The sequence below is a fragment of the Leptosomus discolor genome, chromosome 2 (genome assembly GCF_034619465.1).
Source record: "Leptosomus discolor isolate bLepDis1 chromosome 2, bLepDis1.hap2, whole genome shotgun sequence".
Classification (NCBI taxonomy): domain Eukaryota; kingdom Metazoa; phylum Chordata; class Aves; order Leptosomiformes; family Leptosomidae; genus Leptosomus; species Leptosomus discolor.
The window spans coordinates 72103007-72127511 of NC_141392.1; the positions used below are offsets into that span (position 1 = coordinate 72103007).

The 24505-nt window shown below is 41.0% G+C and overlaps 1 protein-coding gene across 1 annotated transcript in view; it reads left to right on the plus strand.

Annotated features, from left to right (window-relative positions):
• CEP85L (centrosomal protein 85L) overlaps positions 1–22733 on the plus strand; it is a 118172-nt gene extending 95439 nt beyond the window's left edge. The window contains exons 5-13 of the mRNA XM_086461266.1: positions 5425–5542; positions 7602–7778; positions 12320–12472; positions 12751–12905; positions 14518–14635; positions 14947–14997; positions 20609–20716; positions 21089–21302; positions 22570–22733. Coding sequence (XP_086317392.1) covers positions 5425–5542; positions 7602–7778; positions 12320–12472; positions 12751–12905; positions 14518–14635; positions 14947–14997; positions 20609–20716; positions 21089–21302; positions 22570–22733 — 1258 coding nt within the window. The remainder of the gene's footprint in view (positions 1–5424; positions 5543–7601; positions 7779–12319; positions 12473–12750; positions 12906–14517; positions 14636–14946; positions 14998–20608; positions 20717–21088; positions 21303–22569) is intronic.
• Positions 22734–24505: the final 1772 nt, after the last annotated feature.

The window sequence follows — 24505 nt, forward strand, 5'->3', positions numbered from 1 at the left end:
GCACAGGAAGGACGCAGGCAGCCTCTCCCCCAAACAGACAGGGCAGCACAGCGTTAGTGCATTTTCTTCTCGTCATCTGCATATACCAACTGAAAGGGAACTGCCTATTTACAGACCTGGCTTTAGGCAAGCTAGAAGCAGTTACTTGATGTTAGGTCATTACAAGAGGAAAGGATAGCTGGTGTGCTGTTTTGTGTTTGCAAGGGCTTAGAAAGAGTGGTTTATTTTCTTAGGTGCGGAATTAGTTGAAAGTATTCTGGGATTTAATTTTGCCCCCCATCCCTTTAGCATCAGAAAGACAGAAGTTTGAGCCAGATTTAGTGAACCACCCTTCTTGTACGCTTGGTGCCCAGAATTGTCTTTCTCCCCAAACATAGTGGCATTCAGGATCAAGGGCTTTTGCTTTCTTCTGCAGCAAAGGCCATTGGCAGAGACCTGGAGTATGTCCATTCATTGGTTTCAGTGCTTTGAGTGTGAGCTTCTAGCTTCCTGATGATTGACGTGCTTTGATTTGATTTAAATTGTTGGGCCCAACATGAGGTTACTGTGTGGGAGTGGAAGTATCTGTGGCAGGCAGGAAGTCGCATAAGAACTACTCTTCTTAAATACCATCAAAATAATTAGACAGAATCAACATCTTAGGTAGCCTAGCCTGTAGTGGTGGTGGTTCGTGTTGGTAATTCCAGAAAAGGCGATAAAATGGTACGATTTGCCATGGCAGGCGTTTAACTTTTCCTTCCTTACAAGGTGTCATTGATCCGCAGTAGTGAAACACAACTGAAGCCTTGAAGTTTTGTTTACAAAAATAAAGAACACTTGAGGAAATAGAAGAAAAGGGAACAAAAGATGTGTGCATTTTACAAGACCTGGAAATAAGCCAAAATCATCACTTTGTGACAATAGTAGGGTTTTCTATAAATAATCTTATCAGGCATTGGGACAAAAGAGCTGGTTATAGGGGACTGTAGAGCATGTAGCCACCACTTGAGTTATATATGTTGGGTAATGTGTCACTTCAGCTGAGTTCCCTTGGAAAGAATATACCTGGGAGCAGCACAGGGAGGATTTGATCTCAGGATATTTATAAATTATGGCTGGAGGTTCAAAAAATGGAGTGAAAAGGCATAGTCCAGGGTATCAGTGAAATTTTTAGAAGAAAAATAATAATTATAATCATAGTGAAAATATAACAAGCAGGTTTCTTCTGAGGGAAAAAAAAAAAAAATCATTGTATCTGAAGAAAAATACAAGGCAGAAGAGTTCTGTCCTGGTAACTGCAGCGGTCTTCTGTGTACCAGACAATCTTCTATATTCAAAAGGAGTTTCAATTCTCTTTCTGTCTGTCTGCTTCTGAACCCCCCACCCCACCCCATTCCTGGAGACAATATTACACCTTGAGGGACAGCTGGACAGACAGAAGTGTTTGTGAAAAGTGTTATTGATGTCATGTTTGTATTAATTTGATTGAAGAGCTGAAGTTTATACATCTTTTAATGACATTGTCTTCTGAAACATCAGTTTAAGTAAGGAACACTTTTAAATGTCCCTCCCAAAAGGATGGTTTTCATTCCTGCCTTTTGTGACTTCTTTTCTTTGAAAAAGAAACCCAAAACTTTTCTTCCTTGTGGGTCCCTTAGGTTGATTGGTTGCTGGCTCTAGAGTGGCGTATTGCATCCTCTTCTTAAGTCTGAGTGTAAGGGGAAGGGATGTCTCAAGGCAGACACTTGAAGTGAAATAGAGCATTTTCTCTTTGGACAAAGGAGCTGAATGAAACCGTGTGAGAAGTTCCATGACTTTCACATAATATGCCAATAACGCTTACTTTGCCATCAACATAGAATAGTAATACTCACTCATAGAAAGAGAATAGGGAATTTGTGAAGTAGAGCAGTTTCCATGGTAGCTAGGTATGGTATTTTCACTGAATCTGGTTATGTGAGCTACGGTCTGGTTTCTGTCTCCAGGGCAGGCTCCTGTCAGGTTCCCCCATACTGTAAGTTCAGGCCACAGCCTGTGCCCACTCATACACAGATGACTTCTGGAATCACAAAAGGTTGAGGAGCTCGATGTCTGGAGACTTCAGTCCTGTGTAAGACTGAGTGATTGGAAATTCCTGTGTTGAAAGCTACAGGAAAAGGAGTAGGTCAGAGTGGTGCAGTGCCGCTGCGTAACTCCTGTGTCTGCCAAAAAAAAAAAAAAAATTTAATTTTTTTTTTTTAAAACATCTTGAACCCTTGGGGAGGCTTAATGGTGGTAGCAGCTGATCAGAGAAAGGGAAGGGTGGAGGAGAATTTGCCAACATCGGTCACAACAGTTAAGAGTCTAGTCTGGCCCTCTGTGAACGTGGAGGATGCGCGTGAGGTTGTAAACACTGTACGTATAAACATACAGCGTGAGAGTAGCACCACTGTCTAGAAGGTAAAATCCCTCCATCTCAGAATTATTTCTGTCTGGTTTTGGCCTGCCCAGAGTGGCAGTTGCCATGTGTCTGAGCAGAAACTTGAAAGCACCTAAACGCCGAAGGTTGGTTGGTTTTTTTTTTTGAAAGCTCTGGGATGATTGATTGGGAATAGGGAGGCTTTTGGGGACAGTGTTCCTGCCGTAATATGCGAGCTGTGTTTGTGAGAGCATTTGAACTTTCTACGCTCCCTTTAAATAAAGCTCCCAGCCCGTGGTTATGCAGTGGATTAATAGTAACAGCTGTGAGCTAACAGAGGATTAAAACTGTCTTAGCATATGAGAACAGCAGTGATAAAATGCATCTGGTATGAAGTCTCCAAAGACTTACAGGGTTGTATGTAAATAGTAAATATGTTTCTATGGTGTTTATCGTGTATTCTGCTTGTGATTGCTGGGCTGTTTTCAGAATTTTTGTTTCTGGGTGCCGTGAGATTAATGATATTTTCAGCGAGGTGGTTATGCGAAGAAGTTGTGTGGGATCTACACAGCCTTAAAAAATACCTATGGTGTGTTTTGTTGGCAAGGCTTTATAACAGTGGAGAGTTTCCTGCTTTACAGAGTCAAAAGAAGCAAGGCACTTACACTCTGTGCTAGCACAGCTCTATTTCATCACAGATTAATTTGTCTCACCTTTTTTCTTGCAGGGATTTGGTAGCGTAGGGAAAGGATTATGAAAGGAAATATGGTAATGTAGTTCAAACTACATTGGAAGTTCAACCGTGTTTTAAAACATTACTCCAGGCTGTCGTGTTTAGTTCAGGTTATTGAAATCCTGCCTGTGAGGGAAGGCACTGTGAAGATACAATCAGCCACAAACAGAAAATCATGTAGTGCCTTCAAGGGATAAGTGACGAGTAGATAAATAATTTTAAAACACATGGGGCAAAGATATTTTAATAGATCTGTCTGGTAAGTAATGAAGTGATGAAAAATGAAAAATTACTTCTGTTCGTTGGTTAAGACAACTCATACTAAATTGTTTTGATATCTGTGACAGAAGTCATCATGGCATTGTATTTTCTCATATGATTATACAAGCTTTTGGGCTCATATAAGGTATGTTACAAGTTAAGAGCATATTCTTCTACCTAATCTTCAAAAATAAGTTTGAAGCTTTTTGTTTGTAGTGCGATTGTACAGATGCCAACCAAAACTATACGAAGTCTTTCAGTGTTACATACTCCTTTTGTATTTGTACAAGCTTGTTCCATCTAGATAGTGGAATGGAGGAGGGAAGCCTCAAAATCACCTGTGGTGACAGAGAATATTTCAAGGCTTGCTACGGAGTCACGTAAACACATTCAGTTCCTCTGTTTTTATGAATTGGGTTGAATGCATTGTGCTAAGGTACTACCAAATTGCAGCTTGTTCATACTGGTTTTCCACTTGTTGCTATTCTTTATAGATAAACAAATAAGGAAACAAAAAAGATGCTCTGTAGGCATGCATCATGTCTTCTGCAACATGCATAGCTGAAAAGTTTGCCTTCTGATATATTCACTATTTTTGAAATATTAAATTCCTCTTGTGAAACAAATAATTGGGATACAGTTGGCTGATGGCTAGCTAGAATGTACATGGCTAAAATATTGAATTGAGCTTTTACATTTTATTTTTCCCCTTTAGATTTGCAGTTGGCATGTTTTCAACTAATACATCTTTTGTGTTACTTTATCGGTTCTGTAATGCCTACTTTGTGTAGTCATGATAACATTTCCGAGATGCTCTTCCTAACACAACCCTCCCCAAATTTAAAAAAAGCAAACCAACTTTGATCTTTTTCTGTACTTTTAGAGGATTTGCTTTTCCAGTGTGTGCACAGGCAGGTCTTCTCCCTGGAAGTTAACCTGTATTTGCTGTTTATCTCTTCTTACGATTGAGTTTAGTCATCTCTGTTCAGCATCATCATTTCTAGAAAAGCCAATCGTTACTGCATGTTTAGAGGTGAAGCTTTGAGAAACAATTTCATGCTGCACGCAGATATGTTCTAGTATTAAAAAAAAAAAAAAAAAGTTAAAAAGGGAGATCAAAGGAGTGCACAACATGGGTTTTAAGCTTTTTGAGAAGGTTGCTGTGTGTGTTTCTGATGGGTGCTGACAACTCCATTCTGGAATTAGGTTATTGAGATGCCCACAGCTCCACAGAGGGTACAGGGCACCTCGCAGAGCTGTGATGTGGGCTGAGGCTGAGACCTGGCTTGTATTTGCTCCACAGTCAGACTAATTCAAATGGAGTCATGATTTAAACAGTGATATAATTTGTGATATAATTAAATAGTGATTTTTCTGCTGTACACTGGCTAAGGGACTGGTGTAAGAGGTTAACTGTGGTTTAGTATGCAGTGGGGTATTTTATCCTAGGGGTACTTATATAAAGTAGTCTTGAGAAAGTCTTAAGGAAAGCAAAAAGAAAGACCTTGCAGGAAAGCCATGCTGACAATCTTATGTAAGAACTTTTTCTTCTTAAGTTCTTTCCGCTCTCCTTGATTTGTAAATCTCTAACCTGTGTCAAAAGTCAGCTCTGGCAAAGAGAGAGGGGCTGAGCAGATGTCCAAGTAAAATGAAGGTGTGAGTTCTGTTTGTTTTCATTCTGCTTTCTGTATAAGTTTTCTGCTTATACTTCTGGCCCTAGGAGTAAATGACAACAGAAACCCCTCTCAACCCCCACAAAATTGAGTTTTCAAGTCTTGTTTCTTGTTATTGCCAATTGAGCACAGACCTTTTGGGTTATGCTTAAGTGAAAGTTACATGACAACTGTAGCTTAATAGCTCATATCCTGATGAGATTCCAGTTCTAGTGGTAAACTAGACTAGTTGCAGTCTGGCTGCAGTGGGGAAAAAGCCCACAGCTAATGTAGATCCAGGATAGTTGAATAGCATTGTTACAGTATTCTTCAGTATAAGTCTTAAGATCTATGGTTTTTTAATCTCTGCTTTCTTTTCAAACAAAATCTGCATATTACAGGCAAAAGCAGCAAATTAACAATTTACATCAGAAGATAAGGGAGAACGAATTACGAGCTCAACACGCAAGACTGAGCCATCTTGTGAACTGCGAAGAACCTTACATGACTAATTTGCAGGTAGGATGGATATTTTTCTTTCAGCAAAGCTTTCTGTTTCCCAGTAACAGACACCTGAAAGCATAGTCACAGTTACCTGCAGGCCAAAATGTGGAGCTTTTGAGATTACTGATGATTGTGTAATTGTGTAGCCATAAATGGTATAGAGGAGAATACCTGCTAAATGTTGTAGTTTACTGTACCTTTGCAGAAATCTAAGTTATGGTAACACTTTGTACATACTTGTTTTGAAATCTGATAAAAATGGGGTAAGCGTGAGGGATTGTGACACTGTGAGAATAAGGGTTTGACAGCATGCATGTAGCACAGTTATGCTGGGAGATACTAGGAGATAAAGTAGTTTGATAAGAGAGTATCTGAAAACAACTGATGGAAGGTTTTCTGAAGAGGAGAAGGAAGTACTACCCAAAGGAGTGGTTAGAACAGATGGAAGAGATGTGAGAAGGCAAACAGACTGGTGGAATACCTTTGCATGAGACACCTGAAAAGGATATGGATTAGAACTCCTAGGGAGCACTTGGTCTGAAAGGGAATGTGTGGTGGTATTTTGTGCATACCTGTCCTAATTTTTATCTAACAGTACAAATATGAGAAAGTGTAAGTAAGGTTGAGGAAGCATAGGCTGACCACAATGTGCGGATAGTTTGAGGGCTGTGGCTGCTACCCTGCTGTAGCACACAAACTCCATCTCCAGACCTCGGCATATCTAAAAGGCAATGCAGAAAGAGAATGTTGAAGGCAGATACACAGTGAAATAACTTTTCTGTTCCCCTTCTATTACTTTTTTTTTTTTTTTTCTGTCACAAACACTGCATCAGGATCTCAGCTAGCATATTTCAGCGTGACATTAATTATGTCCTTGGAATAACACAGCAGTGCATCAGGTGAGAATCTGGTTTGTGTGAGACAGGAGAGAAATTCAAGCGGAGCCTAGGTATGAAGTTAGGTATTCAGAAGCTTTTTCAGACATTTAGGAATGTGGCTTTCGGTGCTTCCGGAAGTTCTTCTGTAAAAGACTTTAAAATTCAGTCTAGAGTAAGAATTTTTTTAAAAATTACTGCAAATCTGAAATTTTAGTGTATGTATCTTAGTATAGGCTTCAAATAAAGCAGCCGATTCATTCATCTTTCATAATTTCAAGAGTTAAAAAAAATTTATGATGTATTAGGCTTTTAGAACATAGTAGGATTTCTGCCTGATTTGTGTGCCTTCTGTAAGATTAACTTACAAATGCAAATCTCCTTTAATGGAGGTTTTAATCTTTTAATGCTTTGCTGAAGGAATGTTACTAGTTAAAAATACTGTCTGTATAATTTCTTTAAAAATACCGATTTATGTTATTAAAAGAATCTTGAAATGGAAAGCCTAATGGGATGCATCTCCTTTTTCATCCCACATGCAGTTGATTTCCATTTTCTGCTTGTCTGTCTGTGGGCAGTGGAGGTAGAAGAGTAATATTGAGCTGCATGAAATGGAAAGGGAGGAGAGTTTTGGTATACAGGACAGAAGGTAGGAAGCCTGCCTTCTGATTGTAGCTGTAGTCTCAGGCTTGTCTCTGCACCATTCTGCACCTCAGGTGTGATAGCTCTAATGTTTAACTAGTACTAATGTTCTGCTTTAGAAGGATCTTGAGATTGGAGTATCTCTTACTTTAATATATTCATAGCCATTTTATAGTGTGTTTTTCTTCCTAGGGGGTGCTATGATAATGCAGTGGCAGTGAATTGTTTTGAAAACAATTTTTGTTTGTATTTTCAGGAGTTTCTTTTGGCAGAAAAGTTACACGTCTTCCATAAATCGGGGGGGGGGGGGGGGGGTGGGGGTGTGGCACCAAAATGTTCATTTGCATGTGTTGTGCATATAAAGGTGTCCAGCTTCTTTATGCTTTTGCTCCAGATTCCTGAAATACATGCTGTTGCCATGTATTTTAATGTTTGAAAAATCAAACCCCACCCTTCCTGACAGTGGTAAAAAATACAGGACTTTTCTGCTGTGCTGCTCAAGTATACAGTGGTATGTGTGCTTTCATTTGTGTGACTATTTTATTTCTCTTTGTAAGCAACCACAGTATGAGAGCACACCACTTCAACCTCACATTTCGGAAAGATCAACATCTCACCTCGAGGAGCTTGAGCGAAAGATTGCAGCAGCTGAGAATAAGGAATTACAACTCAATGAATTTGTAAAACAAATTTCAAACAAATTTAGTGAGGAGAGGAAGAAGATGGAGGAGAAAGTAAGTGTCTTTCATGTTCCAGATTTTCTTTTGACACTGTTACAGCAGCGTATGTTTTGTTTGCTAGAAAGCAGCTTAGTATGTGGGTTGTTGAGCTATTTTCAAAAGGTAGCTAAACTATCTGTGATAGAAAAATTGATAGTTAGTGATTGTAGGTGTTGGCGATGGTTAAATGTGAACTTGTAGTGAATACATCCTAAAAGGCGGTACTAGATGAAATGGCAATCATGGTGACTGTTGTTTTAACCAGGTATCAGTTAAACTTGCTTTGAAGAAAAGCTACTCAGCTCTAAGAATTCGTGTTACTACAGTATCATTTAAAAACATAGAAAGAGTGTGGAAATGGAATCCCTATTTTTAGCATGGCTTGTAAACACAGGCCATGTGCTTTGAGATGCACTTAACAGCCTGTATGTGCCTACTCAGCAGGAGTGATTCTCTTGTGGCTTTGACAGGATGTGCAGAGTAGACTTCAGTCTGAGACAAGGAAGGGGCTTAGATGGCTGTTTTCTTGGTCTGGACAAGGAGTTTCTGTTGCGGCTGAAGCAATACCGTGACACAGGGGTAGTTTTGAATATCCTGACAGTCTTCCTGTATTGCAAGCAGGAGTGTGCCATTGACCAAGTGATTCCAATTTTAGAGATACATTGTCACTGTTACCTTCTCTTCTGTGATCCCTGGGCCTTGCTACAGGGCTTAGATTTATATTAATACAGGTTCAAGGGGTAGGAGCAGTATGATACAGTGAAGTGGCAGGTGGGAAGACAAAGAAGAATGCATAATTCATCTGAAATTATGCCTTACCATTCCTTACGAACCCCTGCAGTATGCTTTTCACTAAGGATAACATTCAGGAAGGGCAGGAATTGAATGCTGCTGCTTCCTCTTGTCTCAGCTTTTACTGCTTGTGATCCTCACGGTGCAGGATCTGCTGCTGTAGGTGGTGGCAGTGATGAGGGCCTGTGCAGCAGTGCTCCTGTCAGAGGGGTAGTCTGTAGCTAGAAGCCTGATTCACTGCACAGTCCTTATTCACCCCTTAACACCCATGCATTTTTGTGCACTGAACAAAAGGCTGTCAAGAAGACAAAGAGCAGGGAAGGGGAGAGCATGTGTTTCTGTAATAAAATTAGTGTCCTTCTTTTTGAGGGAAGACTGCAGAGGGAGGAAGGAGCTGTGCTGTGTTCCTGTGGCAGGCTGGGAACCCGAGCAGTAGGTTGAGTCCTGAGCCTGGGGACAGCTGTGTCTGGTGTTCCTCTGCTGTGCTCACAAGGAGATCAGCCCAGAGCCCAAAGGCTAGGTGTCCTGCGTCAGTGACAGATGTTAGGGGAAAAAAAACGAAATGATTTTCATACTGATCAGAGGGATTGTTGCCGATGGTTGTGCTAGGGTTGTTTCTGAGCCAACGCCTGCCTCTTCAGAGAGGGAGGGTTTTTTCAGCCCAAAGCCACATTTGGTCAGGGAGTGGCAAAAATGCTGTTAACACTCAGGAGCTTTGCTTGTAAGTAGTATGTTAAATGAACACCTAGAAGTTTAGGTTAAAGTTGCTGGCATAAATTTCTACTTCTCTGTCTGCCCCACTTTTGCAAATAATACTACCTTTTCTTACATCAGTTTTTAACATACAACATTTAAATACAGTGTACAGATGGTATGTTTTTGTCAACAAGGAACAAGCTGTGACCGTTTGGTGTAGGTGGGAGGAAAACACCATAAGGAACATTCCTGTTTCCTTGAGCATCTTTTGTCAATGGTGAGAAGTCTAGGAAAGTCTCCCTCATCACAAAACCAGGATGTGTTGGAATTGGAAGAGATTCAGAGAAGGGCAACAAAGCAGGTAGCCATCAGAAAATCACAGGAGGAATGATTAAATCTTCACACTGGAAGAGAAGTGACTGAAGGGGAGCATGTTGGAGTCTGCAGAGCCACGAGCAGCCTGGAAGGGGTGGAAGGGTGGTCAGCTCTGCACTGCAGCACCTGTTGCAGGGGTGAGGGAACGTCTGGCGAAGCTAAGTACACGATCAGCAAAAGTAGCCGATTCCTCATGCCAGTTCCCTATAGCAAAGCTGTATATTGTCTCTCTGAAGGCTGTTGTGGATGCTAAGAGTATAGGTGGGCTCAAGGGAAAAATGGGTGAGCTGATGGAGGTGCTGCCTTGTTCTAAATGCACAGAAATAATAACTGCCTCAGGAGAGCCCCTAAGGTGAAAGCAGCTTGAGGCTGGAAAAATGTGCTTTCCTTGTTCTGTCCCTACTGTAGACATCTGCGTATGGCTGCTGTTGGAGATGAGATACCAGGCTAGAAGGCTTCTCCTTCTGAAGTGCTGTGTCCCTTCTAACATTAGGGTGGATGCACCTGATGCTTTCCTTTTGAGAAACTGCAGTGCCAGCAGAGATCAGAGGTGCTCTTTGTTCACTGCTGGCATCATACCTGTCTTTGCCCCATGCAGACTTAGCAAGCAAGGGAGTATTTGTACCACCTTGTGAATAATTTTGGTGCCTGAAGAGAAGGTTTTTTCCCCAAGGCTCCATGCGTAGTCAGTGTAGGAGTGAGGTGATTGAGAGCTCTTTAATTGGCGCTGAAATTTCAGAAGCCTGAAAAAGCTTCCCTGTTGTGGCTGGCCAGTAGTTGTGGTAGTTCCTCACAGCTTCCCAGCTGAGAGAGCCTGCTAAGGTAGATACTGCCATACTCTCTGCCAGTGTCCCATGTCATGAATATCTAGGTTCTTCCTTATGCCAGGCATGAGTGTGCCTTGTGGCATCTGTACATTTTGCAGCCCTCACTTTAGTTCTGAGGCATTTCATCTGGAAATTTGACTGCTGGGCTGGAAATGCTTCAGTTCAGACATCTGCTGGCTTCTCCTTCTCCCTCTGCTATCATCATTGTGAAGTACTTCTGGAAGGTACTGCTGATAGCTTGTAATAGTATTCTCGCCTATAATTTCCATGGTCTTGCTTCTAACATTTAATTGCCGAGAGGTGAGAGCTTTCCTATTTTATCTTGCCCTAATAAAATCATCAGCTGTGTGTATATGAAAGAGGAAATGGAGGGGGAAAAAAAAAGAAAATCCAGAGCTTGTTTTCCCCTCAGCAGAGTCAGGAAGAGTGAATGAAAAACAAAACCTGGGTTTTTTTTTTTTGTCTCAGGTGACAGAAGGTGGAAAGACTCCTCAAGGTGATGCCGGGGATTTAGAGAGAGCAGGAGAAATCCTAAGGCAAACACAGTAGCTGTTAGAGGTTGCAGGAGAGGACATTCCCTATGGTATATGTGAAGGACAAGATGATTTGGAAACCCTGTAATCTTTGTTGCACAGTTACTGGAGTATTCTGACTGGTCAACTTATCATCCTTAGTGGTATGTGAGAAACAGAGGGAAGGGATTCACTTGGCTAACAGTCAGACTCTTGGCAATTTTTGCTGTGCAACACTGGCTTACATGTGTGTATTTATATCACTGCCTTAAGGCATGGGGTGTGGGGGGAGCCCACATGAAGTATGTAGTTCTGAAGTATTTATTGTGGCAAAAGATCATGGCTGGTTGCACCTTTGCCTTTCTGAATGTGGGGATTACTTGGGCTGTGTCTAATCAGGAAGATTTTTAAAGCAGCCTGAAAGCTTTGTTCAGTTTTGAGGTCTTGATAAAATAAAAGGTACAAAGATTTCTAGCCTTTTAGCAATCCTCAGTTTTGTGGCCCATATAGAAGGCTACCTGGAAAACACTATCCAGATGTTATTGACTTCAATTTTTCAGTAGGCTCTGTTACTGAGCTCTGACATTGACAGTGTCACACGTTTATTTCTCAGTGAGATGGATGTCTGTGGCACCAAAATAAAAGTACGTTTAGCACTTACTCTAGTGACAACTGTTTGTTATTGTGAATTACTACACCTTAGTTCAAGCAATAGAGATACTGTTTTTCGTTAAATTGGACTATACTCTTTTTCCTGCCTTCCTTCCTGCTTTTTTGACCTAGGTAATAAAGCAAAGTAAGTACCAGGAATGCAAGCAAAGATAACACAATATAAAAAAACCTTTGAAGGCTGATGGGCAATTAAGGTGCCTATGGAAAAGCTGTTTAAGAAAGCCACTATTCTGTTCTGATGTCCCTGAGGTAATTGTCAGACTGCATTAAAGTCGGGTTTTCGGCTCAGATTCTTGTTGGGTTAAGTTCTTTGTCCCTGTGTTTTAAGTTGTTTTCCTAGGCCAGAGGAAAAGGATGGACTAAAATATTTCCTGATCATTTGTTGCATGTGAACATCTCCATTGGTGAAAAAATTAAGAATATTTTAACTGTTGAATTGCTTGTGTTTTCAGTTTGCAAGGCATGTGTGCTGGGCAGAGGTGAAGCAACTGTGGTTTGAGGTCATGTGTGGATCTGTGACTTGGAGCTGCTGGGATTAATCAATCTTTGGTTTTGCTTTCTGCAGTAACCAGCCCTTTCATGCAGCTGAGAGTACAATTCTTGAAGAGCGACCAGCCTCTGCTTCCAAAGCAGGTTTATTTTTCACTGTAAACATAAAACATGTACTCTTACTTTCTTCTAGCTTAAAACTAGAGACCGATATATTAATAGCCTGAAAAAGAAATGCCAGAAAGAGTCTGAGCAAAACAAAGAAAAACAAAGGCGAATTGAAACCTTAGAAAAATATCTGGCTGACCTACCAACGCTGGACGATATAGAAGGGCAGACTAAACAGGTAAGGTAAAGGGAGTTTGTTTTACATTTTAAAAAGACAAGTAAGCTCCCTAATATCTGTTGTTAGATATTTTACTGGTTTGACATAATTTTTTTCCCCATCTGTTTAGGAAGAGAAGTATTTCAGTACTTTAGAAAGCACTGTAGCTATTAGGGATTCTCATACTCAGATAAGTGAAATGGCCATAAGATTATACAGAAGGTAACTGTAAGGCAGTGGCCTGCTGCAAGGCTGCCTACTGATGTGGCATCGTGTCTGACTAATGTAACCTGTGTTAGCTGCAAATTCTAGAAGAGAAGAACAAGCAACTTGAAGAAACGATGACTGAGTTAGAAAAGAAGCTTGGAGAGGCCCGATCGCAGTGCAGAGAGAGAGAACTGCAACTGGTGTGTCAGAAGAAAAAAGAAAAAGAGCTGGTCACAACAGTACAGAGGTACGGACAGCTGCTCGGGCTGTGCCCTGAAACGGGTGTACTTTCCCACCTGATGTCAGGACCTGATGTTACTTGCACTCTTAATCTATTGCAATGCTGATGATTTTTTCATGGCATAAATATATTACTGTGCAGAATGACAGTGTAATGCAATAGAAAATCCAACAAAAATTTTATTTGTGTCACGTTGCAAGTAATACCATACAAGAGGAGAATCTGCCTGGGACATTCTTCACTATCTTTTCTTGAAGATGTGGGACACCACTGCAATGGCATCATAGCTTGCTGCCAGATAGAGGGTGGAATAAACATGTGCAGCAAAGGGGCGTTATATAGAAGCTGTCAGCACTCCTGTTTGATAACTGATCCTGTCACAAGCTGTGGAAAAGCTCCCTGGATATTGGCTGATGGGTATATCAGGGAAGGGTCAAAGATTTAAATAAATTGTGGTGGTTTCTTACCTTGTCACTGAGGGTGGGGGTATTTACAGGGACATTTAGCTGTAGCTAAGCTGCTGTCACTGAACTTGCATAACTATGAAAAAAGAAATGGGACAGATATCCATGAGAAGATTACAGATGAGACGTGGAGACATTGCTACTATGGTACATTTTAGATCAAGGGAGCTACTTAAACACTTATTTCTAAAAAAAGGGAGAGGGGGGAAGGAGCGATGAATCACTTCTAATAATTTATGTGGATGTTACTACAGTTCACTGTCCCTCCATTGGGTAAAGAGGCATGCCACAGGAGTCTGAAAGTGTTTCCATGATGAAAGTCAAGCTGGTTGGGACACCTTGCCAGCCAAATTGTTGATGCATTGTTTCCATCTTACCAATGAAAGGCCTTTTTTCTTCATGTCCTCATAATCTAGAGGGGGATCATTTTGTCTTTTCTGAAAGCCTACGAATAGTTGAGGTGGGCTCTGGTTTCTAAATTAGACAGCAAGATTAACACTAATAAAATGTGTTTCATTTCTGAGAGAAGGTGAGCAGGCAAAGTCTGTAGCTACACCTAGGAGCTTGAGTTGAGCTACAGAGGGTCTGAAGGTCATGCCCTTGTGTGGGAGCAGCTGGCAGCAGTGGCTTTATGTTCCGTTCCCCCTTACAAGTCACAGAGGGCATGAAGGATAGGCCACCAGTACACGGTGCAGCCTCTGATTCTGGACTCCACTTTGAGTTGTACGTGCCCCAGTGGGACAGTCAGATTTTAAAGGTCCTGTAACTTTGAGAGGTTTGAAGACTCCTCTGATCTGTGCTAGTGCCGGCTTTGCCTCCCACAGTAGCACAGAGCAGCTGTGAACACCACAAAGCTTTTCTTGGCTCCTCTCTGCCTTCTCTCCCTACGCTGTACTGCCGGAGCTGTGCCTTTTGGGAGATGCAGCACAGAATCTGGCCCATAAAACCATTCCTGCATGAATCTGTTCTTGTCAGTGCTGTAGTAACTCCAGTAGTTTAGGATTTTTGTATCATTCATCCACTGTTGGTTTGCTCATTCATAAGGCTGGATTCTGCTAGGTACGGTTTTACAGTTCTCGTTTGGAAGGTGGTGCAACTTTCTAATTTTTCACTAGAACACAGCGCCTTAATTTTTGTTTCATGTTGAACGGCAGTTTACAACAGAAAGTAGAAAAATGCCTGGAAGATGGTATTCGCCTCCCCATGTTGGACACAAAACAGCTTCAGAGTGAGAATGAGTGTCTCAAAGAAAAGAATGAGAAAGCCAGTAAGGTTAGTCTGCAAATGATCTGTTGGTGGCATCTCTAACCTTGAGTCTTGCATTTCTGTAGTTTTTTACTTTAGAAATAAGTATCTCACTAAAGAATTACACATTTGTTGCTAATTCAGATTTCTTTTCAATGCCTGTGTTTCTGTTCAGTACGTTTATTTTGCATGAATTTCATATTCTGTCAGAGTTAAACTCTGTCTTGTCATTTACAATTTCAAAGATTCTATTTAAAATCTATGGCTACATACCTGTAAGCTGTAAAATGGATCTGAAATGATTCAAGCCTTAAAAATTACTCAATTTTATATTCCAGGTCATAGACAATCAACAAAATCAGATAGCTGGATTGATTTTAGACATGCAGGTAAGGAAGAGTGTATATTCTGTTGTTTACTCTGTACATTTTTAGTTCGTAAAGATAACATTACTGAAGTTGAATTTTGTCCTTTTCTTTTCCCAAATAGGGAGCAGAAGTAGAAATGCCAAGAACTTAATGTAGTGGCCTATAGTTGACCTGTGTTCTCTTGCAGGTTCTTAATATATTCTTTATTGGTGTTCGTATAGTTGAGCACTTTGCTGGTACTCAAAGTGAAAAACTGTTGGTGGCATCCTTATTCTGCTGGTCTAGTGGATGGCATGAGAACTGCCTGTTTCAAGTGTGAGGACTGCCTCTGTAAGTAACAGTGAAGCGTCCCATCCAACTCTGGGCTTCAGATGATCATCTGAAGTACAAAAAGTGATACTGATTAGGAGCTTCACTGCTGAGATCCTTAGAAGAGACAGGTGCCTTTCTAAACAATGCCGCTTCACATTTCATATCGTTTAAGCAGGTCCGTGTTCAACTGGTTTCTGACATGTCACTCAGCTAGCTAACTCTATTGGCAGATCTTGGGCATCTAGCTTGGAGCCAAGGATTTTTCAAGACGGCAGAGGTTGGCAGCTAGGAGTCAGTTGCAGCTCTGTGGGTGGAATTAACACATCAGGCTCCTGAGACTTGAAAGTTACTTAGTTACCAATGTTTGTTGTGGAGAAAAGGAAACATTATACAGGTTATAGGGAAGAAGGTATGACTTGCTCTAGAACAAGCCGAGCATTTAAAAAAGCAACCTCTGTTTTCAGTAAATAGTGAAGCCAAATTCAATAAATTCTAGTTCCTGCCTTATTGTTCTAGGTTGCCATTTGTCTCCACGTTTTTTGCTTCCTTGCCCTCCAGAGAGACTGAAGTTACAGGGTTGTCCCTTAAGAATGAAGAAGATGCTTCTGCTTTGGCTCTGTATGTGTTAGTTTTAGAAGAATAACAAAATGGTAGTAAACAGCCAGGTGAATGCCTGCTTCTTCTGAAGTGGAAGGGAGTACTCTGTGGAGCTAGAATCCGAATAATGAAGAGATGCCAAACCGCTTGCATAACACTTGCTAAGAGAACGTGCTTGTTTATTTCCACTTTGCACACTGGAGCCAAGTTTGCTTATTTGCAGTTGTTGAAAGTAAGTTGTCTTTCACCATTAAATTGCTTTCTTCCAACCAGGTTAATAGCAGGCCTGATTCCTGTTGACAGCCGTATTTTTGCTTGATTAAATTACAATGTATTAAATACACCTGTAGAGAAACAGTGGAGGAATTTAAGTTGCAAGATATCGTTAACGTCTGTTAACTGAAAAGTAAAATCAATCCTTTAAGCTTCTCTAGATTTAGAGAAGACAGAATTTATCATGTGGCAACGTTTTCACAGAGCAACCTGTTACATGCAAAAACTGTGACACCGGCAAATGCTGCTTTGGATATTTCATAATGAAAAAAAAACCGTTTAAATTGAATTCCATAACCTTTCTGAGGTTCTCTGTCCCCCTTCGTTCGTTAAGGTCATTTACGTGTATATAAGCATATATATGTTGTGCTTGTGTTTACGCACAACTTGCCTAAATGTATTATCACCAACATAAATCTTTTCATATTTCCTAAACTTTCTGATCTTTGTCTCTCCATCATCTTTAAACTAGTGATCTTTGTGCGTGTTTATGCAGGTGGCTGTTTTTTGTGCTTAGTCTGAAGTGACTTTAAGGAGCTGAGACTGGGAAATGCTGAGTATCTGTGACAGTCTGTGAACAGAGTAGTGTTCTGTTCTCCAGGACTTCCTCTTACTTTTCCTTTTTTGAGGTATTTCATATAAGGACAGAAAATAAGATTTTAAAATGGTGTTAGCTCTCAAATCAGTTGTAGACTACAGCAGCTTCTTTGTATCCTTGATCTCCCTGGCCTTCTGCCTTTGTTCCCTGGGAAGCATTGAAAATCAGTTCATTAGAAGCCAAAATCCCTTATCAGCACAGAAATACAATTTATCTTCAGCTCAGATCATCTCATTTTATTCCCTGTCTTCTGCCACATTGTGAACTTATGCTTGAGAATGTATTTCAGTTCATTGTTCTTAACTTGCAAGCTGAAAAGAAAGAGATTCTGTTTCAGACAGCGGTGTATGAAGCAGTACCAGCTTCTATTTGCCCATAATCATGGTGGAATGATTTTGAGCTTCCTTGTATGGTTTTGCTTGGTTCATTTGTTCTCCTTAGTGTGAGGGATTAAAATTCTGGTTGGCCTTGACAACATGTCATACTGCATATGTAGCACCTCTTCAGAAAGAGAAAAATTACAGATGAGAGTGGTGTTAAAAAACAAAACAAAACAAAATCTGTATTTATACGTTTAATTTAGATATCAGAAAATTAACGGGTTTTGGTACAAAAAAAGGCAGTAGAACTCAGTCAGATTGTATGATGCCTGTGTTACTCAAAGTACATCCTGTCAGTCACAATGAACCCAAGCTGTACTAGGCTGGGAGTAATGCCTCTAAATTGTAACTTTGGAAAGCATAGGGAAAAAATAAGGGTGAAGTATGGAGGACTCGTAGCGCTATGAGCAACTGGGAAATCATAGCACTGTGGGCTCAGCCAAGCTGGTAAGCACATGTGCTTTTTCTGAGCTTTAAGGTTAGGGTAGCAGAGAATGATAGATGTTAGGTGTGTCTTTTAGAAATAAACAGTGATTTCCTGTTAAACAGTGCAACTCGTGAGCTGAACGTGTGCACATTATTTGGAATATTCTAGAAGTTGGTTTTGGAGTGGTTTGCAGAGTCATGTAAATTTAATGGCAGATGTAGTTCTGAAAAACACACTGGGGAAGGCCATGTTTCTGAACCCATCTTCCATGCCACCTGCCCACCTTCAGGGAGGCTGCCAAGTCAAACCTTTGATGTCTGGTGTTGACACCAACATGAAACGTGTAAGTGATAGTACTAATGCATGTATTGTAACTGGGGCTCTGGGTGTCCCTGAACCTGCTCATCATCAAAGGCTTAAAATCTGAAGATCCTTGGAAGCTGGGAGGGCCTTTTGGGCACCTGTGTTGCCCTGTTCTCCTCCCCTTTCCTAATCATCATCTGTTTGGCTGCTGCCACAGGCAGAGCTAGAGGGACCTTCAGTCTCACCCGATACGGCCGTGTTTCTCAGTAGATAATGTTTTTAAAAACGAAAGAAGGCAGTTCAACACCACTGCAGGTTCTGCTCATCTGCAGGCACGCCAAAGGAAATGCCTGAAGCAGAGCTATTTCCTGCCCTCTCCCGCCCCAGGGTTTCCTTTGACGTGGGGCAGGGCCCTCTTTCTTCCTCCCCTTCCTCCCACTGGAGTGTGAAGCTGTGCTTTCTCGCACAGCTTATCTTTAGGATGCATGTTATTTCAGCACTTCCTTTTGAGGGGCACGGCGTGGGTGAAATGAGAAGCAGGTCAAGTGTGCGAAAACCCGTTTTAAAAGCAAGTAGTCATTTCTGGGTTCTGCCCCCTGATTCTTATTACTTACATGAAAATAATGTTTGGGTTTTTTTAGTCCGTATTAAGTGTGTAAATTTTAGCACCATTGTTTCCCAGTTTTGCAAAGGGTATGACAAAGTACTGTCTTTTCTCACGGTTTGTGCAGTGTTGAGCTTAACGCGTTGGGAAGTTTTGTCAAGGCTGCGCACCTCCCGTGAGCGGCCAGGCCATTGAAAACTCCACTTGATGTCGGCCTTGCTTTACCTCTCGTTACTCCCTGCCTTCTCGTCAGCATTAATAATTCTTATAGCTGGCTTCTAGTAAATGGCTTCTCATCCACTTTGTAGGCCACGTACGTGGTAAAGGGCAGACCTGTATATAGACATAGTCTCCTATGTGCTACAGTCCCTGGTACTTGTACCCTGAAAGTCCTATTCTTCATACTTTTTGGGAGCAACTCTCACAAGAGTAAATTTGGCTGCTTCTCCAAAGCTGAATTGTTTTCCTAAGACCCCAAAACCAACATACCATGATACAATTTGTAGTGGTTCTGGTAGGTGGGGAGCTTGTGTTTTTTTGTCTTTGAATAAGGTTGTAGAGTCATAGTGCAGCAATTTAAACGTATCTTTTACTGAAGAGTGACTTTGATCTTTTTATAGCATTTTATTTAAGTTACCATATAGAATTCCCTGTGAGAGAGTTCTCTGCTTTGGAAGAAGAATCTCTTTAGGATTGTTCCTACAGAGAATCAAGGGAAAAAAAAAACAAAACAACGTTTTTCTGGGACAGTGTCGTTCCATAAATTGAGAGCTGTTCGTTATGTGAAATGCTCCTTCTCCTCCCCCCTGTCGTGGTCTCTGGTTCCACTCTGTGGAAGGTTACAGCCAAAACTGTGCCAAGGCATGCACCGTTGTTACCAGTGCTCCAGCATGATGGGATTGGATTTGCATCTGATAATTGAAATTGGGCAACAGGTTTTACATATCAGCATGCTGAGCAAGGAAAGGAGAGGACACTTTGTATGCACTGTGCTAGCACAGCATTGGATTTGTGAGTAATACCCTTAATGATAAAAGAGGATTTTTTTTCTTCTCAAAAGCTGAAAAGATCTCTCTGTTCTAAAGCATCAGGAGTTTATATAATCACTATTCATTGTTATTAGTATTCAGATAAGATGGTTTGACTATCCTCTTTCAGAATTTTGCCAGATGACCTTGAAAGTCATATCTACAGATCTAAAAGCCAACTAGTGGGATAAATATGAGTGCCTTTAACAGACACCAGTGGTCATGCTGAATTCACCCCAAAAAATCGACTTGGGAAATATCTCATGATTTCTCAGTTTCAACTCTGTAGGTGTGAACCCTGGGGAATTCACAGCAGCTGATTCAGTGTTGCAGCAGTTGTTTGTTTGTTTGTTTGTTTGTTTGCTGCTCGTGACTGATCTGGAAGTCAGTCATAGAAAGCTCCCATACTTAAGTACAACAGCATCCTAGGAATTTGCTGTTTACGTTACTGAAAATAGTAATTGTTTCTGTTAAAAATGACACTATAAACTACAAATAAGTTGCTCTTTTGCCTGCAGTTGTTTTTTCAGCACAGTAGAGTCGTATAGACTGTTCTGTCTTGTGTGTGAATGGTTTTAAAGAGGTTGCTGCTCTGTATCAACAGTCAAAGGCTTTCTTCTCAGCTGTGTAGAAGGTGAGGTGAATTCTGTGTTATGAAAGGTTGTAGGAAGTCTTGCCATAGTCTTATTGGAAAGTAGAGGCCAAAAAAACTTTTTAGTTACAGCTTGGAATTGCACAAATGAAGCTTAGTGGTCATTAGTCTGCTGCGTATTTCCAGTGAAATTGTTTCATTAGAATAAACAGTATTGCATTATTTTAGACTTCACACATTCCTTATTGGAGTAGGGTTTTGCATGCAGAGTCTTTTTGTTTCTAAGCAGATACTGCTTCTTTAAAGGGTTTCACTATACTTGGAATGGCTGTGTTAGTGTACTGACAGCTGTTGGGGTCCAGCTGAATATTACCAGGTGGAACATGGTAGAAAAGAAGAATTAATACAAAAACGATAAATAACTGAAACTTAGAAGTTTACTTAGGATGCATTTTTTGTCAGTGCTAATATAAAGTATGAAAATTTAAAATCATGACCTGTATTTTCATTCACTTTAGTCTATGCAAGAGAAGCTTTTGCAAGAAAAGCTGATAGTGCAGAAGATAACAAATGAGCTTGAAGAAAAAGAAAGGAATATAGAGCAGTTAAATAAAACTCTCTCTGAAGTAAGTAAAATCTCCAATAACCCAACCCCTGACCACACCAGCTAGGAAGAACCTTACAGAATGATTATAAGATGCCATGGTAGAGCTTTATGAGCTTAATTACATACTTGACTGTGCTGGCTACTGTGCAGACACATCCCTACCTCAAAAAGTGAGAACATCAAGGGTAAAGGCTGCCAAGCAATGGTAACATGAAATAGACAGCCATGTAAAAGCTGTCTGTCTGCCATTCTTTGGAGGGGTAAAGAAGTATTGATTATATGTATGGAAACTAATTAATTTTTAATGTTTGCGGTTTGAAACAGGAAACTTTCTGCTACAGTGCATGCTGCAGACTAACTTTCTGCTTTTCCCCATTTACTTTTCACAAAGAACCAAAGACTGATGGAAGAGAATGCCTGCCTGAAGGAGCAGATGCAGCAGATGGAGCAGTCCAGGCAGCCAGTATCTGAGAAGATGCCTATAGCAGACCAGTTGTTCAAGGAAATGTCCCAATGCTTGTTTGACTTGAAAGCACTGTGCAGTATTCTTACCCAGAGAGCTCAGGGCAAGGAGCCTAACCTTTCCTTACTGCTGGGAATCAGATGTAAGTGATGTTGTCATTCCAATGCTTAATAGTGGTTTGACACAGAGGAGTAACAATTTAGCGAAGTGGTGCTCGAGCTCGCCAGCTGGACACGCCAGTGTCCCCCTTGCTATGCAGCCGGAGCAGTTGCATGCGAACTCCTGGAGCTCTCTGCAAAAGCCGGGCTTTTGGTGCACCTGGGACGCTGAATGCATGCGACTGCCCAGGTCCTTGCCGAGTCAGGAGAGCAGGTAGCTGGCTCTTCAGACAGACCCAGTCGTGGGTGCGTTCGCCCCACTAGGAAGGAAAGGTGTGCAGCCGGGTGTTGTGCCCTGTAAACTCATTAGGAGGGAGGTGAGGCATGAGCAGGCCCGGTGTGGCTACGTCACGTGTTTTTGTTTTAGAGCCCTTGGGGTCAAGTGGTAGGAATATGCATCTGCTGTTTGAATATGTATATATCTGGGGTGGGCATGGGGGTGTCTGTGTGTATTGGATAAGCCTAGTGCCAGGCAACTTGGTCTCCAGTACTGTTAATGGCACGTCTCGTCTTTAGCACATACTAAGCTGTTAAATTTAACCAGGAGATGGGAAGCACGCCCTAAAGCCAGTCAGTGTAGTGAATTTGTGATAGGTCTTTTAACAAGCTTGATAAACAATTACATTTTTTTGACCTGAGTGTATCTAGTTCTGATTAACATTCAGAAATCAATAGAATATATCAGACTGGTTGCTGAGCTGGACCATCAGCAAGGTAGAAAGGTAAAAGTATAGTGTCCTATGCAGCAGGAGCTACTGCATGCCACATAGCCTCCTCGGCCCTGCAAGGCCCTGAAGTGCTGGGGAGTGCAGCATATGCCAGTTCCAAAGTCCATGAGTCCGTCAGCACGATGAATAGTGCAGTGTATCTGTAGTAATAGCTCAACATCTTACATGGCCTCCTTTCCCAAGCCCTCCTATCCCTCTTCTCTGAGTGGCTATAGAAACCTCCTGGATTCCCTAGGGAATCGCTGTTCTACTCAGTTTTTTCACTGCTGTCGAGAGCCATCAGACTTTAGCAAGTCTAGAAGTTGGTGCAAACTGAAAAGCATGTCTTTCAGAGAAGCTCTGATGGGCCCGGAGGTTTAGCTCACACAGTACCACATTTTGTTGGCTTTCCATCATATTAAAGCGTGATTTGTCTTGATGTAATTAAAGTGTCCTACCTCTTTTTTTCAAAGGGGAGTGACTAGCTGAAGTGTTCACAGAGCACAGTTGCTAGAGCTTTAACCTTGGGTGTTGTTTTTCGTAGCGCTGAGCTGTTCAGCTGAAGAGAATGAACATTACCACAGCACAGAAACCCTTTCGAAGAAGCTCTTGGACGTTTGTCAGTTGCGAAAGGATATTGATGAATTAAGGACTATAATGTCGGACCGTTATGCTCAGGACATGGGGGACAATTGCATCACTCAATGACAACATTTCATCTAGTAGCAAATGACTTACTGAATGCTGCTGTGTCACAGGTCTTTGCATTTCTATTAAGGAGCCATATTGGAAGACTGCAGATAGCGCTGCACATGCATCTCTCTGAGGATTGTGCATATTTAATCCCAGGAGTCTGGCGGGGAGGGGAGCATCATCGTTTGAATGGAGTGGTACAAACTACAAGGAATCTTTTCTCCAAACTACTGAATGTAGGAACAAGCTGTGAAGAATGATTCAGTTGGATACTCTGTTTCCTTCATTAGAGCTCGTTTTATTACTTCACCTAATTTCTGGAGTCAGAGCATCAAAACAGCCGTGCTGCTACTGGTCTCAGTCCTTCCCTTCATCAAGGGTTTGTATATGCTATTATCTGTGTTCTGAAATTGGAGCAGAGGGTCAAAGGGCCTGTAGTTGTGTGTGGTGAAGCCAGAGGCTTCTGCAACTGCACTTCACTCTAGGATTTGCAATTGGAACAACCTTGGAGCGCTACAAAAAGTAGTTGCTCTTCAAGTTGCCTAAAAAATTTGGTATAAGATAGATGTTGGTTTTAGTAATGGATGTCTAACTTGTTTGCCCAATAGCAGAAGAAACCAAAGTTTTAACTCCTTTATGCAAATGAAGTCCATAAAATACAGCGCTATGAAATTGTTTTAAGCACTCTCACGTTGCTGTAAGAAGTTTCAGTAATACGAAGTCTGTGACAAATCCAGAGAAGCTGGAAGGCATGAAACTGCAGCGTAGCACATGGCTGTCAGGAAAAAACGAAATAAATTGACTGTATGTTAGTGTGTGTACCGTACTTAATTTTCCCTTAGGTCATCTCCATTTTAAAATGTGGCTAGTCTGTGTTCCATCCCTGAAGGCCTCTGATGAGGTTCTGAACCATCTTAACCATTTTTACCACAGCTACAAAACGGGTGTTTGGCACTTGGCAAAATCAGGGCTCAGAACAGAATGTTTTCACTTGGCAGTATTAAGTGCTCGGTTATCTGAGGACTGCAAAATTTTCCACATTGTTTGAGAATTCTTGATTTCTCTATTTATTATGTAGGAAGCAATTACATTAAAAAAGTAAGATCATGTTCCATAGTTTACTCAGTGAGTGTCACTTGGCAGTGCTGTTTCACTCCTGTGGGACAAATGACCTATTAATGCTTCTGATTTCCTGGAACATTACTGCAAGTTAGCCGCACAGTTATGCATGGTGTAAAATAGCATTTAACTGAAGGAAACAAAAACTTGCAAAGAGCAAAACCACTCTCAAATCACACTGTTAAGAAAATATATGAGCATCACTTACATATATGGTATTAAAAGGAAGTTTCAGATGACTGAGGTGCAAGTCAGTCAACTGACCCGTACTGTGGATAATCTGTGGAGAAATCTTGTAGAAAGCTTAGCGGTTAGAAGCAAGTAAATTCTAGGGTAACATTTTTATGGCAAAAGTGTTAGTATCTTCAGTTTTCTGGTTATATTTATGTTAATATAAAAAAATGGTATAGCAATGTAGGCTGGTTACCAGTTTTAACTTGGTGATGTTTTTCTTTCTGTTCATTGTTAAACAGTTACTGTTAATGTCATTTTATAATTTAGTGATACAATTTTTTTTTTTGGCTATATAGACTTATTTATTTGACAGTTTTCTCTAGCCTGAACATGGATAATTTGTGAAACATGGACTAATTTGTGAAAAATAGCATTGCTATTTATATTATTGCTACGTGGTGTTCTCAGATAGATTAATCTGACTGGTTCAGCTC